Source organism: Carassius gibelio, chromosome B22, assembly GCF_023724105.1.
Source record: "Carassius gibelio isolate Cgi1373 ecotype wild population from Czech Republic chromosome B22, carGib1.2-hapl.c, whole genome shotgun sequence".
In the NCBI taxonomy this organism is placed as follows: domain Eukaryota; kingdom Metazoa; phylum Chordata; class Actinopteri; order Cypriniformes; family Cyprinidae; genus Carassius; species Carassius gibelio.
This window is the reverse complement of record NC_068417.1, coordinates 34979438-35000502: the sequence shown is the minus strand read 5'-3', so window position 1 is coordinate 35000502 and position 21065 is coordinate 34979438. Positions and strand designations below refer to the sequence as shown.

At 38.8% G+C, this 21065-nt stretch overlaps 1 protein-coding gene across 6 annotated transcripts in view; it reads left to right on the top strand.

Annotated features, from left to right (window-relative positions):
* The window catches only part of LOC127987351 (NACHT, LRR and PYD domains-containing protein 12-like), a 795441-nt gene that overhangs the window by 4418 nt on the left and 769958 nt on the right, over positions 1-21065 (top strand). For all 6 annotated transcript variants that reach the window (XR_008161173.1, XM_052589641.1, XM_052589640.1 and 3 more), the window contains exon 8: positions 430-603. Coding sequence is in view for 5 of the 6 variants with exons in the window: in XM_052589641.1 (XP_052445601.1) it covers positions 430-603 (174 nt within the window). In the remaining variant the exon portion in view is untranslated. The remainder of the gene's footprint in view (positions 1-429; positions 604-21065) is intronic.

The window sequence follows — 21065 nt, the reverse complement described above, 5'->3', positions numbered from 1 at the left end:
ACCATCAGTCACTTAAAAGTTGCATTCAAGAATAAATTAAAATAATGAAACTTCAATCTAATAATTCATAAGTATAATAATCCAATTCAATTCAGTTATTAGACAAAATGTTTCTTAGTAAAACTTTAGTCAAAGTCATTCAAGGAAAAACATATGCATACCATCACTTGTATAATTTAATGACCAGTGGTGGTCATTAACGGAGTAGATAACTCCACTATAAGCAGAATGATTACAAATAAAATACAAAATCTTCTTCAGTAGTTAAGGTTAGTACTCAGTTAGTTTGGCAATATTTATGGGAATAATTGGGTCCTGTTTTTTGAGTCAAATTGAGACTTGCCTCTGAGTCTGGTTTAATAATTGATATAATGAATAATTTATTTATTATTAATAACTCATTTTTAATCTTCTGTATATTTTCTGCAGTCTTTCCAGCTGTCGTATTACACAGAAAGGCTGTGCTGCTCTGTCTTCAGTTCTGATATCAAACCCCTCACACCTTAGAGAACTGGATCTGAGCTGTACTACACCAGGAGACTCAGGAGTGAAGCTGCTCTCCGCTCTACTGGAGGATCCACACTGTAAACTGAAGAAACTACAGTGAGTCTCATCACATCTCAGTAACTGTAAGGTTTGAGTAAAAAGTAAAAACTCAGATGTGTTTTCTATAGAAGTGGTTTTGTTTGCTGCCCTCTCACTCTCAGTTCAGACCCTTTAAACTCTCGAGCATCCTTCCAGACAAAATGTCCAATGGAAGGGCATGACATCATGGGTGGGGTGACATAGGGACCAGGAAGCTACAAAAGCACATGCCACGCAGCTGGCTTCAGCTTCGAGTAGGGAAGCAAGTGCTGGCAGGGGTGCCAGGAATATGGCATTGAGATGCAGCGTCTTGTTCACTCGAGTAACCATGGTTATATGAATAACCTTGAGACGTTCCTCTTCAGGGACTCAAGCTCCGTCAAAATGCTTTGGTGTATGAAATGTGCCCATGCTGCCAGACTTCCAAATCCCTGCCTAGTGTGTATCTGAAGATCACAGCTAAGGTGAGAGAACAGAAGAGTGACTCGCATATCTAGATCGTAGAATCTGATTAAAGTACAAAGCGTGGACATGTGTACAAGGCCCCTCGGGGTCGGATCATTTTACTGACTCGGATCTTTGAGTCTCGTTCAGCAAAATGAACTAATCTTTTCTCTTCCCATCTCTATGGGACTGACATGAAGAATAAAAGACTCGGACCTCACCTGTCGATTCAGAACCTATATGTTGTGTAATGAGCATGTGCGGTATACACAAAATGAACGAATCACTCTCTGAGACAACTCGGAAGTCATGAGTCATATTAAAGATTCGTTCAAAATGAACGACACGCAACAGACTGCATTAAAATTCAAAAATGGATATCAGGCAATTAATAATAATAATAATAATAACGTTCGTTATTTTGAATAGAAATCATCACTCATACAGCAGCCATTCATCTCCTCTTTATTTGTGTTCGTATACATACAATATCCACGATACGCCAGGGCTATAGTACAATGGTACGCACATTTGAAGAGATAATAATTTTATTACATGTTTGTAAAATATTTCGTCATACAGAATAACATTTCTATTAATTTTACACTGATTTATTTGATTTGAAGAGCTAAAACAGCTAACAGAGCTTGCGATTACTCTCCTCTTATTGATTCGCGTCAGCTATGACATCAGTGCAATATCATTAGTTTGTAAAGCTGTCAATCATCTCACGTGAACCACGTGACCAACAGGATGTCCTTCTGCAATTAAGCTTTCTGTGTCTATATGACCACAAAAGTAAAAAAAAATATTTGATTCCAGCTTGTTAAATGTGAATATGTTCTAGTGTCTTCTCTCCTCTGTGACAGTCAACTGAATATCTTTGAGTTGTGGACAAAACGATGTGGTCACCCAGAATTTGTAGTTTATCCACCTCTTTTTTTACAACTACACCTCTGAGAGCGATAGAAAGAAAAGCGTACAGATGAAGCTGCTGTCAGGTCTGTACCATAGCGTCCAGTCCCAGAGGAGCTGGATGAACTAGAGAGAACCAGAGGGGACATTGCGATGTCTCTTGAGTCGCAAAGAGGTACACCTGGACTTTGCCAAAAACCCTCCATATCTGCTTCACAACCTCGGGTGGAGCTTCCATTCCCTGGGCCTTGGTCCCACACACACACACACACACACACACACACACACACACACACACACACACACACACAGACACACACACTCTCTCTCTCTCGCTCACACACCCACCTGCATTTGGAGGGGACTCTCCATTAGGTAAATCGTTTTTATACTGTACAAACTGTATTTTCTATCACTCTACACCTAAATCTACCCCTGACAGAAAACTAATGCCAATTTTTGAATTTCATAAAGCACAGTTTTTATGTTTTTTTTTTTAGCTTTTGTTTTACGGGGACACAGGAAGTGTCTTTATAAACCATGATTACGATGTAGTACTTGTTGGGGACTGAACTCACACGCTAAACACCAGTTTTTGGTCATTGCGGGGATCGAATCTAAACACTCTAAACTGTGGTCATTGTGGGGACTGAACTCAAACTCAATTCATTATTTGTATAAAGTGATCATAAAGAAGTAAACAGACCTCAACATTTTAAATGTGCATTGTTAAAAGCATTTTGTGAAGAGAATATACTGTGAATAGGAGCTCCAAACAAAAAATGCTATTGTTTTGTGTTCTAGACGTCCGATTTAATACATATGTTTAAAAATAAATACATTTGACAAACAAGTGATCTGTAATCTAAATAGTTTTTCAAAACTCAATACTCCAATAGGTCAGCAAGTCAATTAACTCTTGCATAAACTCGTTCATGCCTGTGTTCCAGAGGTGGAAATAGTACAAAAATATTCTACTCAAGTAAAAGTACCATTACATTAATGAAATTTTACTTAAGTACAAGTAAAAGTACCAGCCTAAAAATCTACTCAAGTAAAAGTAAAAAGTAGCTCATTTAAAATTTACTCAGAGTAAAAATTACTTTGTTACATTTTAACAGAGGGAGGGAGTCAAAAATGGGACAGGCCAAGGGTGTCAAACTCAGTTCCTGGAGGGCCACAGTCCTGCAGAGTTTAGATATAACCCTAATTAAACACACCTGATCCAGCTAATCTAATCATTTAGGTTTATTTGAAAACTACATGATATGTGTGCTGGAGCAGGGTTAGAACTAAACTCTGCAGGAACTGAGTTTGACACCCCTGGGATAGGCCTATTAATCTCAAACTAGTTGTTTTCAATTAAAGGAATCAGTTATTTAGAATAATGAAACATTTGGGCTCAGTTGTTGATACACAAATCAGTATCAACAAACTTATCTTTTAATGCAGAGGAAATGCAGAAGATTCATTGGAAGTGACATTTAGATGTATTACACTGTTTAGTGCAGGACAAAAATGCATTTAACCTGCAGTTACAAATGCATGAATAATGTTTTGATATACAAGACATAATATTTTAAATACTCATTTGAAATTATAAGAAATTAATTATTTAAAAAAAAAATCAAAAGATACTTTAAATGTGAAATTAAAATGGCCAGTATGTGTCAGCAAGTCACTGTTAATAAGTGAGTCACTGCGATTGAACCGAATCATTTAAATGGTTGATTAATTCAGGAACGAAACACTGTCACATTGCTCAGAGACGCAAAACTGTGCTTTGGAGGCTGTGTTTGGAATTATGTTCTGTTGTAGAAATAGAGCTAAAAAAGGCAATATGGTGTCTAAAACGCAAGTCTCTTAATTAACATGTTTACTGAACTGTTATATATTTGTATGTATATATTCATAATGATTTTTGGAGGAAAAGACGGCATTCTTTGTGTGATTCTGATTTAATATATGAAATTATATAAATGTGTGAATTTTCTGCCCCTATATCTTCAATTTTGTGATCATTCTAAATGCATTTTAGGAGACTGAATCACACAGTGAAAAAACTCACTATAAATGTGCGCGCACATCATTAAAACAAAAATTATGATATTATCGCAGACGATGTATATAGCACACTCCTCACCACTGTCTTTTTGGCTAATTTGTGCAAAACCTCTTGCTAAAATGTCAAAGCTTCATTATAACGACCAATGCAATGATGCAATTATTTAGCTTACCTCTACATTCTTGCAAAGGGTTGATGTTTTGTCGAGATTTTATAAGCTGCTAGTTTGGTCTTCCTAGGCAAGTACAGCTTACACTGCATAATAGAGCATACATATGGCCAGGGGTTCACTTCATTTCCTTCGAGTTAGACTTCAGAATATGACGGGGTTTCGTTTTCAGCGGTGTCTGCACCACTAATGCCTGTTTTGTCCGTCTGCATCTTTCTTGTGATTTTAGCGCCAGTTTGCCCTCCTGCCCATTATTTACTGCCGTAGTTTCCAGGGAGCAAATTTTTTTTTTTTTTTTTTACTCAGTAATTAATGTGTTTTAAAATGTAGCGAAGTACAATACTTCAAACAAAATATACTTAAGTAAAAGTAAAATTACAGATTTAAAAAATGACTTTAAAAAGTATTAGTACACAAAAAAGCTACTCAATTACATTAACGCGAGTAAATGTAATTCGTTACTTTCCACCTCTGCTGTGTTCAAAGATAACACTAATTTAAATGTAAAAAGACAAACTAAAATTCAAAAACCCTTCATGACACATTCTAAACAGTTTCTTAAAACTAAGCACCAATAAGTACAAAAAATAACTTCATTAGGACTCTTGAATGTCTGTGTAAACATTTCGTTACATAAAATCATTGAGGATGGAAACTCAGTTAGACTCACCAATAACTTGTCTCTGACGATCAACCTCATTTCAGCTATACAGTTCATGTTGAACTACTAACAAATCATTACATCAAGAAGAATAATTTGAAACATGCAAGACAACATATAATAAAATATAACCTGAATTGACAAATTTATAAAAACCCTTAAACGATGTGGCCTAAACACAACAACATAGTTGTAAAATATAAAGAAATAAATCAAGCACATATCTTGCCTTTTCAAAACAAGCACAAGCAGCAGTTTTACAGTTACAGAACTGTACTGTCATTCTGCATTATTTTTTCAAACTCAACATTTAAGTCAAAGGATCATAAGATATAAACTGCTGGTTTTCCTGAAGTCACACTGTCCAACAGTGACAGCAGCTGGTAAAGTTACAGCAGGGGCCCGTGTCTCTCTCGCCTCCATACAGACCCCTAGAGCATGTGCTGGGTTTGGTGGGGGGTAACTGAGAATGAATGGATCAAAATCACATAAGAGGAGGCTTTACCTCCATCACAATATGATTGGAAATGGCTACAATCTGCTAATACTGATAAAGTAGAGAAATATTTTAAATGGACAAAAAATAACCAAAAGCAAAAACTTGCTGTTTATTTGTTGACTAAATCTGTCAACATCTTGAATGGAAGAGTTTCATATTATATAGATCAAGAGTGTCCAATATGCGTATTACATTTTTATATTTAAAAAAACTGAACAATGATCAAGTGCTCTCTGAGGAAAGGTTATCCCTGTTTCAGAGCTAAAGTCCTGTAATTTTAGTATACAGTAAGGTATTATGAGATAAGATTAGCCTTAACTTATTAACTGAATAACCTTACTTAAAGTAAGGTACTATAAGATAAGATTCCATCAGAGGATGTGACCTTTAGCCCCATTAAACATTCAGTCAGCCACTCTGTGCTCAAATACATCTAATTAGACCAGAGTGCTCTAAAAATCATCACAATGGATATCCTAGCCCAGAATGTACATTTTTGCTAACCTGTGCCTTTGGAGAATTTACAGAAATCTCATGAGGACATAAAATGATACAGTTTAGGGGGTCAAATGGGCTAGTTTGCATATTGCCTCTTGCTGGTAGATGTTAAGTGAAAGTGAAAGTGAAGTGACATTCAGCCAAGTATGGTGACCCATACTCAGAATTTGTGCTCTGCATTTAACCCATCCGAAATGCACACACACAGAGCAGTGAACACACACACACACACACACACACACACACACACACACACACACACACACACACACACACACACAGTGAGCACACACCCAGAGCAGTGGGCAGCCATTTATGCTGCGGCGCCCGGGGAGCAGTTGGGGGTTCGATGCCTTGCTCAAGGGCACCTAAGTCGTGGTATTGAAGGTGGAGAGAGAGCTATTAATGCACTACCCCCACCCACAATTCCGTCCGGCCCGAGACTAGAACTCACAACCTTCGATTGGGAGTCCAACCCTCTAACAATTAGGCCACGACTTCCCCAAATGTTCCCCAAATGTTCCCCAAACTCCCCCATGTTGCAACTATGGAAACCTGTTTCCATCATGGAATAAATAAATGATAAATGATAAAAATGGTAACTAGAATTATTATTTATTGTGGTCCCACTTTATATTAGGTGGCCTTAACTACTATGTACTTACATAAAAATAAGTACAATGTACTTATTGTGTTCATATTGTATTGTAAAACACTTTTGTTGCTATTGAGGTGGGATGGGGTAAGGTTATTGAGAGGGTTGGAGGTATGTGTAAGTTTAAGGGTGGGTTAAGGTGTAAATATAAGTACAATGTAAAAAAATGTATGTACATTGTATTAAATTATTAATACAAATGTAAGTACATAGTAGTTAAGGCCACTTTATATAAAGTGGGTCCAAGATCAGAATTTTTAACTTTTATTCTCTGAATTCAGAATTATCTTGCAATAGTGAGTTTATTTATTTATTCAACTTTGCAATTGGGCTTACATATGTATGTAACAACACTTTCTGGTTGCAATGGTCTTCACTGGCAGCCATTCAGTTTATTTAAATTTTCTGATATGTAGATGTGTGCAACATGAGAAAATTTGTTTATGTATGTATGTACTCAGTATTTTTTCAGTTTGTCTCAGGGCTCCTTTGCTTGTGTGGGTGTGTGTGTGTTATTTCCACTAGTCATATGTAATGATTGATTTTAGCTTTGGCATTTTTAATATATTGGGTTAATCATTAAAATAGTCTACTAAAATAAGAAAAAAAAAGAAACCAGCTTCAAGGTCTACATTTAAGTCAGTGAGATTTTATTCTTCAAGATCTATTTAAATGTATACTGTAGTCAAATAGGAAAAGTAGCACAAAACCGTAAACTAGAATCAAATCTAATCATAAAAGACATTGAAATGTGATTCAAAATTGTGAATTGTTTTTCAATCGAATCCGTAGTATTAAGTAAGCTAAGAGCTGAAATGCCCTTTCACATTATTGTCCTTGTATACATCAGTAATTCAATTTCAAAAACAAAATAGCATGTACTATAAATATTGTAAAAATTATGTACTGTATGAGTATAATACTCATAGTGGTATGATGCCACCCTTAAGAACAATGTGAATTAACTTGTAATTTGTAACATATTTAGACAGAATTGTAGCATGTGTAGGATGATGATGATGATGATGATGATGCATCAGTCAATGTAATGAGGGCAAAAAAATATAATCATTTAACATTTGTGCTGACAACTAAATACAGAAATTAGCATCACAGGGGGTAATATAATTTATTCTTTAAAAGAGCACCCCAAGTAAATTTCTATATAACATTTTTATTAATATTTAATTTTCTTGGAACAAAGCACAAGAAAATGTACTGATTCACTAACGTAATGCAACCCAAGAAACAAGAATTAGAACAATAAACAAAACAATTGACTAAACTTACTTAAGAGGAAAAAAATTAAGCTCTCCGAGGTAATGGGACAATAAGTTCACAACTCTTATAACTGTCTGCAAACCATACCTGTTTTGTGGAACAGTTCTCATGACAAACACCTCACTGATCAGACAGTTTAGCTGTGATTACAGAGGACTTGATTTGATGCAGACTTGAGACAGAGTGTCATTAATACTGAACCTGATCAAGACTGAATGATCATGGAAGGTAAAATAATAATCACAACTGTAACATAATTTAATTGTGCATGAGCATGTCCCGAACATCAAAATATGTATTTTCCATACTTAAAACACAGCTTATAGGCTTCCTACAAGTGGCCCTCATTCACAAAACATTTAGCAGTTTTATCACAGGTAAATGTTTGAGTAAAAGTATTTCAGTCAAACATAGTTTATGCAATATTTCAAACCTTTAACCCATGGGGAAAAAAATCGACCCATGGCAACAGTTTAAAAGCAGCCCAATTCCGTGGAAAAAACAACAACTCTGCATCCAACACAAGCTGCAGGAGTCAGATTTGACTGATCACAGGTCGAGAGTAAGGAGAGATGACTGACAAGATGTTTGAAGATTTGCTCCTCATCAGATTCTGAGCTCATTGATAAATATCTTCTATCTTAAAATGTGCTCACTTACACAATCACTACTTACAATCACAAAATTAAAAAGGAACTCATTTCAAAAATACTTTTTAAGACCCCGTGGACACCCTGTGCCATCTTCACATATAGTGTGCTGAGGATAATTTAGTGGACTCTGAAAGTAGAAATAAAGTCAGCCTGATCATTGACAAATCTCTGCATAAAGCTTACTATTAATCTTGTTTTTTAGTACCCTCCAAGTGCTGTTTTTAGAGAAACCTTTCAACTATTGGCGAGGATAAAGCATGACGGTTCAAGTCAAGTCACCTTTACTCATATAGCTTTTTAGACAAAAACGATTGTGTCAAAGCAACTGAGCACATCCATAATGCAAAATGACAGTTAAAGGTAGTTCATCATTGAATTCAGTAGTGTCATAATCTCAGTTCAGTTAAAATAGTATCTGTGCAATCATTTGCAATCAAGTCAACAATATTGCTGGAAATAAAGTGTCCACAACTAAGCAAGCCAGAGGCGACAGCAGTAAGGAACCAAAGCTCCATCGTTACAGAATTGAGAAAAAACCTTGGGAGAAACCAGGCTCAGTTGGGGGGCCAGTTCTCCTCTGACCAGATGAAACCAGCAGTTCAATTCCAGGCTGCAGCAAAGTCAGATTGTGCAGAAGAATCATCTGTTTCCTGTGGTTTTGTCCTGGTGGTCGTCTGAGACAAGGTCTTTACTGTATCTGGGGCTCTAGTTGTCCTGGTCTCCGCTGTCTTTCAGGGCTGTAGAGGTCCTTTCTACGTGCCGATCCACCATTTGGTCTGGATACATACTGGATCCGGGTGACTGCAGTGACCATGTGACATGCATACAGACTGGATCTGGTGGCTATGGTGACCTCGGAATAAGAGAGAAACAGACTAATATTAGCGTAGATGCCATTCTTCTAATAATGTAGCAAGTATATTGGGTGTTATGGGAAGTGTTCCCGGTTCCGGTTTACCTAATTAATGCAGCCTAAAAATTATTTAACGGATTTGGATATTTTGTTTAAAGAGACTGTATATTCCAAATAAACTATGTTTGTTTGACTTTTTTATGCTTTAGTCTCAAATGGAGGGTGCGCAACAATCTAAATATGTGCTATTTTTGACAAATATTAAAATGTGGCTCATGCTGGCAAGATGAGTGTGTAATTTTGAGCTACAGGCAAAAAAGGTGAAATGTTGATTTAAGTCGAATTTGTGGTTTTCACAAAAATTTTTTTAATTAAACCCTCTTCTAACGATCCCAATGATCCAAATAGTAATTAAACATCTAAAACGCACATCTTAACTTATAGATATTTACACGAATGGCACGATGGATTTGTGTTCAGCTACAATGTTTTCTGGAATTATTCCTGAGCCTATGTTGCGATTCCCATTATAGTAGCATTCCTGTATGTAATGCAGTGCCGTCTAAGGGCTGAAGATCAAGGGCATCCAGTATGGTTTTCCGGCCTGGTCCCTTATGCATAGATATTGTTCCAGATTCTCTGAATCTTTGAATGATATTATGCACTAGAGCTGTAGTCAAGTCCAGCTTTGTCGAGTCCAAGTGAAGTCCAAGACCAGGACTAGTCGAGACCGAGTCAAGACCGATTCCAAAGAGGTTCGAGTCCAAGTCAAGTCCAAGTCCAAAATTTTCTAGTCCAAGTCAAGACCGAGTCCAAATGAGAGAAAAAAGGACCCTCTTCAAGACCACATACTTAAGTAATGATAATGTATGTGATGCGAGAGACAGCATATCTCCTATTCTAAGAAAATAATTTTACATTTATTATTCGTAATTAGCTCCAACTGGCCTTAACACACCTATCTGGAAGTTTTTTTAGTGTGTCTAGTAAGAGCTTGATTAGGTGGTTCAAGTGTGATAATTAGGGTTGGAACTAAACTTTAAAACACACTTGTTATCTAGAACTGAGTATGGAGCTGTAGGGTCAAATTATTTTTATGTACTTTATTTAATTTATAATGCTGCTGTTTGCTGAAAAAATGGCATGCGCACATAAATACAGTGAAAATTTTGTCATACTGTACTAGGGTTTGCATAGACTAGTCGAGTGCTGTTGGAAACAATCGACTACATGAGCATGCAAAGCTATCCTTTGGAAGAGTATGTGGAGGAGTTCCTTAGCCCTATTCCTCTAGTGAGCTGGAGCAATTCCACGATTAATATATACTCCTGGATGGGACTAAAAGATGATTATCTTTTTTTCTCTTTTTGATTGCTGACAATTTTATTAATTATGTCCTCAATCTAACTGGTTCCACGTTCATCGTTGATTTAGAGGATCCTAATCCTCCTCCCTTTCAGAAGCATGTAGGTGCTCCAGCTCACCATAAGCCTTATGGTACCACATACCACTTCAAAGAGCCCACTCCCTCCTTTACCTCAGCTGTTCCCCAAGAACTCCTGATTTCCTCCCTGACCCTAAGCCCTGTATCTCCTATGTCTCCGCTGGTTCCGCCCAGCCTGAAATCTCCTGTGTTTCCGCTGGTTCCGCCCAGCCTGGAATCTCCTGTGTCTCCGCTGGTTCCGCCCAGCCTGAAATCTCCTGTGTCTCCGCTGGTTCCGCCCAGCCTGGAATCTCCTGTGTCTCCGCTGGTTCCGCCCAGCCTGAAATCTCCTGTGTCTCCGCTGGTTCCGCCCAGCCTGGAATCTCCTTTGTCTCCGCTGGTTCCGCCCAGCCTGAAATCTCCTGTGTCTCCGCTGGTTCCGCCCAGCCTGGAATCTCCTGTGTCTCCGCTGGTTCCGCCCAGCCTGAAATCTCCTGTGTCTCCGCTGGTTCCGCCCAGCCTGAAATCTCCTGTGTCTCCGCTGGTTCCGCCCAGCCTGGAATCTCCTTTGTCTCCGCTGGTTCCGCCCAGCCTGAAATCTCCTGTGTCTCCGCTGGTTCCGCCCAGCCTGGAATCTCCTGTGTCTCCGCTGGTTCCGCCCAGCCTGAAATCTCCTGTGTCTCCGCTGGTTCCGCCCAGCCTGGAATCTCCTGTGTCTCCGCTGGTTCCACCCAGCCTGAAATCTCCTCTGTCTCCCCTGGTTCTGCCCAGCCTGAAATCTCATGTGTCTCCCCTGGTTCTGCCCAGCCTGGAATCTCCTGTGTCTCCGCTGTTTCCGCCCAGCCTGGAATCCCCTGTGTCTCCCCTGGTCCTGTCCATCGTTGAGCATCCCAATCTCCTGTTATTCCCAGATGAGGCTCCCGATCTCCTGCTATGCATAGAAGAGGCTCCTGTTCCTAAATTTAACCCAGAAGAGGCTCCTGTTATGCCCAGAAGTGGATCCCGATCTCCCGTTATGCCCAGAAGAGGCTCCCAATCTCCCGTTATGTCTGGAAGAGTCTCCCAATCTCCTGTTAAGCCAAGAAGAGGCTGCTGAACCCCAGTTAAGCCCAGGGAGGGCTCCTGATTCCCTGTCGAGCCCAGGGAGAGCTCCTGAATCCCAGACAAGCCCAGTGAGGGCTCCTGAACCCCAGTTGAGCCCAGATGAGGCTCCTGATTCCCCAACGAGCCCAGGGAGGGCTCTTAACCCCTTTACGTGCAAACATCGCCGACAGCCCCAGTTTATTATTGTTTCACTTTCACAGCACATTAAACATCACTGTCTTACTTCATCTGGACAAACTGTGCATCAATTGAAAGTTTAAAGACTCTAGTTTCGATATTTGAACAATATTTTGATAAAACATTGTTGCAGTGACAGATATTTAGTGATTTATGTCAGAAGTGCAAAATAATAAATCCGTATTATGCCACATTCTGAATAGAAATTCACCACTCACTCATATTCAGTCACGTCAGCAGCGGTTTATTTGTGTTCACATAAGCCCCATTCGGACGGGACTAGTTTTAAGGGGGTCGTTAGAGAAATCTGCGTTTCACAGACGTAATTGGTGATTTTAATCCCGTCCGAATCTGCCACCTGTGTTTTTCTCACACAACCTCTGTGATAATTCCAGAGCAAATTACCTACCGTTTTTCAGCAAACTCCCGTCCGAATGTGAATGTCTGTGATTGCCAGTGATATTTTATTTCACAACGCGTTTCCTTGTGTGTTTTGGCCAACGTGAATTACCGTAGATGCTCTTACCACGCGGATGTTTGATATATTTGCTTAGTGGCAAATAAATAATAATAAAAAAATAATACAAATAATTAAATCAAGAGCTAGATCGCGTAAACTGTTAATACCGGCTATTGTAATATCAGCATCAGGTAAGATTACTCACGTTCATTTATGTACTCAGTTACATAATGTTTTAATTACACTTAATAAAAAAAAATTAAAAAAAGGAAAACAAGTTAAACTAAAGGAACCACACATTAACATGGTTTTGTTATACTAGCCATTTAGTATTTATTGTGTAATAATACAAAGGGAGTCATTCTGAATGAATGCAATGCACGCATACAGAGCGCGTGATCTCTGTGACGCCCAGATGCACAAATCAGACCCTCCCACCTCTGTAAAAAACACGGAGATACTAGTCCCGTCCGAATTGGTACATGAAAAACACAGACGTCAGGTGGTAAGAATCGAAACTCAAACGTAGTTTAGAAAACTAGTCCCGTCCGAATAGTGCTATAGACTCACTGAACAGCGTCAATAAGGATTTATAGACCAAAGATGCATATCTGCGGAGATATATGGATATATTTACTGATGTTTACTTCATATTTCTTCAGACAGAATCGTCATTTCTATTCATTTTCCACGGATTTACGCAATCTGATGATAAACAGCCTCTCCCAGCGATCTGTGTGTGTGCGTGCAGTGGTCACAGCTCGTGCTGTGTGTCACTCAGACTCTGATTGGGCCTTCCCAATGTCAATCTTAGAGTGTCATATCTGGACACCGCCACATCGTGTCACATGCTTCCTGCACACTTCCTGGTAGTTATCTGGCCAAAACAACACTGAAACACCTCTGTACACACGAAATATCCGAATAATAAACCCGCGATTACAATAGTAAAGCTTGGTATGAGATTTTCTTGAGATCTGGGGTGTTTTTATAAAAAAAAACGAAAATGTACATGGGAAATGCTAACTTGTGCAGTGATGAAAAAGGCTACAAATAATATATTTTTTACAACAGTAAACGACCAAATTCCACCCCTGATCGCTAAAGGAAGTTATTATAAACACTCGATCGGGGTTTAAAGTGAGTTTTGAGTAAAAGTGTACTAATAATTTCATAAATTGTCTGATGTAGCTTGATGCTAACGTTAGCTACAATGCTACTAATAGCAGGTGCTTTTCTTCTTCATAATGCATTTTTGTCTCAATAATTCACGTAAGGTCGTAAGAAAATGTTTTGTTGTATTTTTTATAGTAAGACTTTTGATAAATAAGGGCTAAATGCAAAGAGAGACTGAAGTGAGATTGTTGCTTTGTAAAGCCTGATAAACCACAATCAATGCTAATAAAGGTGGAATAAAAACAAAAGAATAATGATAAAAGAATAATCCGGATAATGTGTCATACCTGGCGGAGGTGTGAAAGACTCATTTGGTGAGAACAATAGAATCATGAATGGGGAGTTTTGCAAAGCCAACACACATACAAAATACACAGGAGAGTTTACATGTGAGATCTTACAGGGATGACAAGGGCCATAAACCAATCTGATTAGCCTTCTCTAAAAACACACATGACATGGCCTTAGAAAATATTTCATAAAATTCACAGTTTTACAGATTCGATTATGACATTTTTTTTATGAAGTTTTGGAAGACTTGTGGCCTTAGCTACACTGTGTTTTCAAACTCATTTCCTACATCAACAATTTTTAAAATACATTTAAAACATATGTTTTTAATATTTTTATTTTTGTTTTTATGTTTAAGCTTATATATCTCTATTATCATAACAGTCTGAGTGATTCTGATTCCTGAACAGTAAACTTTAAAGTGTCAGCTTTGTGAACAAAGGTTGATTATGTATCTAGTCAGAAAGAATCATGAGCAGAAACCTTTTTATTTTGGGTATGTAATTTCGGTCTCCATGCCAAAAAAGGGGGGTTACTAGTAAGGGGTTAAACCCCAGTTAAGCCCAGTGTTGGCTCCAGGCCCCGAGTCCCGTCCTGTAAATTTTCCCAATAATTTTTTTTTTGGGGGGGGGGGGGGGGGGCAGTAGACATCCAGATTCGCCATGGCCTCTAGAGTCTCCAGATCTGCCATGTCCTCCAGATTCTCCAGTTCTGCCATGGCCTCCCGAGACTCCTGAATCTCCAGATCCGCCATTGCTGCCCCAGTCTCCAGATCTGCCCTGGAGGTCTTCCTCTGCTCCACCCTGTTCCCATCCTGCACTCCCCTATAGGGTGCCCACCCCCCTTCCCCAGTGTTACGGCTCGGGACATCACCCTCAGCACACTTCCACGCTCAAGCACTCATCTCCTGCACTTGTACACCTTCAAATTATCCAATGACCAGAACCTGTTCACCATCAATCCATCAGCTCACCTCCACATAAATACACACACCTCAGTCACCCTCTTTATCGGATCTCGTGACTACTCAGCGGTTCATTCCCCTGTAAAGTTACCAGCATTGACTCCTTAAAAACGAATCTCTTGTGCTTACCTTCTCTCCAGTAATCCTCAATCTCCTCCCAGTGCCTCCAGCTGTCCTCCGATACCTCCATTACTCACCATCACCGAGGTGTGCGCTCACTGCCGGCAAATCTGGTCTCCCCATCCGGCAAGTATACATCCTGAATCCAAGTTCTCTCATCCTCCACCTGCTACTCTCCCTCTTTCCATTCTTACCGATTTCAATAAATCCTGCATACTGTACCAATAACCCTCTGCCTTCAGTCCGTTGTGTTACAATTTCATTATATTTAAGGGTATGTTTAAGGCTATGTAGGTGTAGACGTAAATTAAACACAATCTAACAGGTAGAAAATTGAGTTAGAAACATCTAAACTTTTAAGAACGCAGCAAGTGCACCGCTGCTCATGCACATCCTCTCCCCTAACAAAACTGAAAACTAAGCCAAGATGGAGAAACAGCTGATCACAGCTTTACAAGGATTGCCATTTTAAATGAATTTATTAGCAGAGTTACTGCAAGGGATTTTTAGTGCTGGAAATCCATTTATTTTTTGCTGAAACTTCTGCATCTCCACGGAGAGCAGGTCATGATTGCATAGCAACAGCAGACACCACTGGAGTTCAAGCATAGAGCGCAGGCTACAGAGTTCTTTGGAAAAAAAGAGAAAGCGGCATGCCTAGCGTTTTCCACATGACATCATGCAAATGTGGTTTTGTTTTGAAGGAGGATTTTTTTTTATTATTATTATTTTTTGCTGGACTCGAGAACATTTGGCGAGTCCGAGACGATAGAAACATTTCTTGAGACCGGACTCGAGTCTGAGACCAGAATTGAGGACTATAGCCCTAATATGCACTGTGGGTGATGATAACTTCAATCTCTTTGCAATTTATTTTTCCTGAGAAACTCCTTTCTGATATTGCTCCATTATTATTTGCCACAGCATTGGGGGAATTGGTGATCCTCTGCCCAATAAGTTGCAAATTGGTCCTCCAGCTGTTCCTTTTATGTACATTTAACTTTTCCGGCCTCTTATTGCTACCTGTCTGAACTTTTTTGGAATGTGTAGCTCTCATGAAATCCAAAATGAGCCAATATTTGGCATGACATTTCAAAATGTCTCACTTTCAACATTAAAAGAGAATCTTTTATTCTCGCCACAAAACACAAAATAACATAAACAATAATTAAATTGGTGCACAGATATCCCAGCTGGCCAGCACACTGCGGACCACAGCTGACGGATCGCCAAACTTACGCCTGTTTCACACATACTCCGTCTGCAGTGCGTATGCAGTCTGCGTGCGTTACGTATGTGGAGGAGAAGCAGCACATAGCTCATTGTGCTTTCATACAGGACACGTTGGCAGTCCGCTCCTGATCCGCGGCGGTTTAGTCCACAAACACAACATTTGTTCATTATTTTGATTAAAAATCATGTTAAAAAAATTTATAAAATATTTTTCGGCATTGTGACTCTTTTATCTCAGAACATTAATATTCCATAATCATAGACATTAGCTTAAACTCAAATGTAAACAACATATTATTCATGCATTTGACTTCTAGGTTTGTATAATAAGCTGCTCAAGCAAGCGGCAAAACATTTTAACATAACATTGTAGCATACTTTTCTTTTAAGGATATCGCAAATATTTAAAATTAAAACACCTCTGACAGAAACAGTCGACTTTGTTGTCACACTCAACACAAAAACTAATGTGTTGAGTGTGAAACACAGTAGTCTTTAATTAGTATACATTTATTGGTTAAATGACTGCATTTCCGTTTCAATCCATGCTCATTTTTACCGCGAACAATGCGCTGTCACTTTAATTCAGCGCGTGCAGCAACGCAAAAATAGACTCGTGCGTAAATGATCGCTGCACTGCTGCAAACGCACTGCTCCTGGAACGCACTGAAGGACCGCAACCGCGTGCTGTTTGAACGCTGGAATCCGTTAATATGGGTGCATAAAAAAATTCACAACGCATACGCAATGCAGACGGAGTATGTGTGAAACAGGCATAAGGGTCCTTAATAACAGGGGAACAGAGGGCAAAACACGGGCAAAGACAAAACAATCTACTCACGACGACATACAGAAAGGCAGAGACATATAAGGGAGTGGGGGAATGAGTGACAGGTGGGGGAAAATCAGCTTGTGATCTGCGTTGTTTGCCCAGACCACGAGCTACCGAACAGACAGAATGACACAGACCGCAGGGAAAGCTGGGAAGGCACCCTGCACGGAGCGCAGTAAAGTTAGTTATAGGTAAAGTTAGCTGGATATTCGCCTAGGCTTGCTTTAGGGACGAAGTCCAATAATTCATACAAATTATGTTTCCAACACCAAAGTTAATGCCTTGCGGGCAAACTCACAGAAAATATTTAACCAATATGTCGCTACAAACAGTATCTCTCTTACTGTATGTACAGTACACACAAACTATTTTCTTTAAAAAATTACTATAATTCACCAAAGGTGTTTTTTTTTTTTGTATGTTCCAAAGGTTGTAGGACAATTGTAGTTACAAGAATGACTTACTACAGGTGAAATTTTCCCAATATCTCCCTTACTGTACGTACAGTACATAATTATTCTCAAAAAACAATTACTGTAAATCACCAAAAGGTTTTTCTTCCTGTTCCAAAGGTTGTAGTACGTTTATAGTTACATGACTCATGTACTACAGATAAAAGTTTGCCGATATCCCCCTGACTGTATGTACAGTACATAATTATTCTTAAATAATAATTACTGCAATTCACTATAAGGTTTTTTTTTCATGTTCCAAAGGTTGTAGTAAGTTTGTATTTACAAGACTGACTTCCGTACTGTATGTGCAGTACATAATTATTCTTAAAAACAATTACTGTAATTCACCAAAGTATTATTTTATGTTCCAAAGGCTGGAGTATGTTTGTATTTACAATGCTGATTTACTTCAGGTGAAATTTTGCCAATCCCTTACTGTAAGTGCAGTTCATAATTATTCTTAAAAAAAATTACTGTAATTCACCAAAATATTTTTTTCATGTTCCAAAGGCTGTAGTACGTTTGTAGTTACAAGACTGACTTTCTACGGGTGAAAGTTTGCTGATATATTCCTTACTGTATGTACAGTACATAATTAATCTTAGAAAACAATTACTGTAATTGACCAAAAGGGTTTTTTATGTTCCAAACGTTGTAGTACATCACTAGTTACAAGACTAACCTATTAGACTAACTGTACAATAAATAATCAATCATTAAAAACTATTACTGTAATTGACCATTTTTTTTTTTTCATGTTTCAAAGGTTGTAGTATGTTTGTACTTACAAGAGTGAATTACTACAGGTGAAAGTTTGCCAACATCTCCCTTACTGTACATACAGTACATAATTATTGTATTAAAACAATTATTGTAATTCACCAACAGGGTTTTTTATGTTCCGAAGGTTGTAGTAAATTCCTAGTGGCCAGACTGAATAACTACAGGTGAAAGTTTGCCAATAATCTCCCTTACTATACATACAGTACATAATTATTCTCATAAAACAATTATTGTAAATCACCATAAGGGTTTTTTCATGTTTCAAAGGTTGTAGTTTGTTTTGAGTTACAAGACTGATTTACTATAGGTAAAATTTTGCCAATTTCTATCTTACTGTACGTACAGTAGATCATTATTCTTTGAAAACAATTTGTGGTTTGCTGGGACTCTCTTTAGGTGTTATAGTTTTTATACTATATAAACCATATATACCAGTACACACACAAATAAATGGATAAATATGAATATAAATATAAATAATCTGCTGTAGAATTAAAAAGCAACCAGGAGTATACAAGGTGTATTAGTTTTTAATGAAAATATTTGTGTGCTGTACAAGCAATAAATGTGTTATTGTGAAAATGTAACCTTTAGTAAGTCAGTCTGGTCACTACGAATGTACAGCAACCTTTGGAAAAAAAGACACTTGGTAAATATCAGTATTTTTTTCTAAGAATAATTATGTACTGTACATAATTAGGTGGCGCTGTTCAAAGTTTGGTATACATATGTAAAACCTTTGCAGAGTTACAGCCCTCAGATGCTGTTTGGAATCTTTCCAGCACATTCGTTCATGTGCTAAATGAAAACCATTTTGTGTATTAACAATGAAATCCATAACTTTTTGCCAGTTTGGTCTGAAAATGATCCGAGCCAAATTTGGTGAAAATCAGACCAATGATATAGGATGAGTTCGAAAAATTATGTTGTCAACATAAATTAAAATGGTGGACGTGAAGTTCAGGCAATATTGGTAAAAGGGATCAGGAAAGGCCCACAAGCACTATATGCACAAGTACAGGATCTTCAGGTTTAAAAAAAGTCCAAGTCTTAAAAAATCTGCATCTTACCTCGGTAAACATGACAAAAGTAGTCAAACATTTTTCTAAGCCAGTCACTTACTCTGTAGTCATGTGCTATTTCTTCTTCAGGAATAATGTTCCTCGCTGCTAAAGGCTGGTTTTCGTGGGCCACAGTCTTCTTCATGATGCAGCTTCTGGTGAAACTGATCATTCTAAAAGGGTTTAACCTACAACTTATGATGACCAATGAATCACGACGAGAAGTCTTCCTTCATGATTACTGTAGTGTATATTGTTATATTGTTAAAAGTCATATAAAAGTATGTATAAATACTATAACATTCATTAATAATTACTGCTTTCACTAATAAAAATGTGTAACTGCTAAAACTTTTAAGAGCATAGGATAACAAAACAAAAATAATTTATGATTCATTTTTAGCTATTTAGGTAAAGTAAGTCGTTTTCCATGGCAAGTTCCATGGCAAGACTACAGGGGCGCTGTAGAGCAACACTGCCAGACACACTCACACACAGAAATCCCGTTCCCCTTCAGGAACTCGAACTGTTTCCGTAAATGCTATGTGAACACCATTCAGCATGATCGGCTCTGAATAACATGTGTAATTAGTCCAATGAATGGCATGATGTCATAGGCGGGTGACATAGCGACCAGGAATATATAAAAGCATGTGAGGTGGAACGAGCATCAGCTTTCATTAATTTAGTCATTCAGTGCAGCTCTCTGTGTGTGTCAAGTCATACATTACGTGTCTGTCAGTCTTATTTACTGTTGTTTTTCCCAAATAACACAATCACAACATGGCAAAAAAAGGCTGATTCAAATAAAAAGTATATCATGTTTCAGACTGTGTGTTTACAAACAGGGGATACACACAGTCTGTGTGTGGTCTGCTTGGGAGCAGAGCACGCAGAGTCGGCTCTTGATGGAGCCGACTATCCGCATTGCAAGCAGCTTCCCCTGCGTATGCTTCGCTCTCGGAGGGCTCTCTTTGAGGAGGGAGCTTTCACGAGTGTTCCTCACGGTGCTGGCCCCTCTTCTGCCGAGGCAGCAGTTTCACTCATGGAGTTTGCATTTCCCTGGTGGAGGGAATGCAGATGGGCAAGTCACTATCTTCTTCCTCACCTGCCAGATCCAGTGCCCGCTCTATGGGATCGGAAGCGTGCTTCGGCGCTATTTCCCCTCGGGAATCGGACGCGACACTTTATCTATCTGCCTCTGAGGAGGTGAATGTGGAGAGCGTCGATGATTCGCCCTCTCAATCATCACAGTATGAGGAGTTGTTGAAGGTGGTTACTCACATGGTAGCCAAGTTAAACATCGATTGGCCCTCTGAGAAAAAAAACTGAACCGCATAAGAATAAATTAGATGAGTGGTTTTTACAATCTCAGCCACCACCTCCATGTTTGCAACCCCTGTACAAGCTGGCATGCCAGATCCTTGTGTGGTCCCAGGGCAAACTCCTTGCGCTAAGAGCAGTACATATTCCTGGGCATATTAATATGGGAGCAGACATCCTGTTGAGGCAGGGGGCGAGGCCCAGGGAATGGAGGCTTCGCCCCGAGGTGGTGAAGACGTTGTAGACTATATTTGGTCAGGCTCAAGTGGATCTGTTTGTGACTCAAATGACATCGCACTGTCCCCTTTGGTTCTCTCTAGGTCATCCAGCTCCTCTGGGACTGGACGCTATAGTACAGACCTAGCCGAGCCTTCGTCTGTACGTT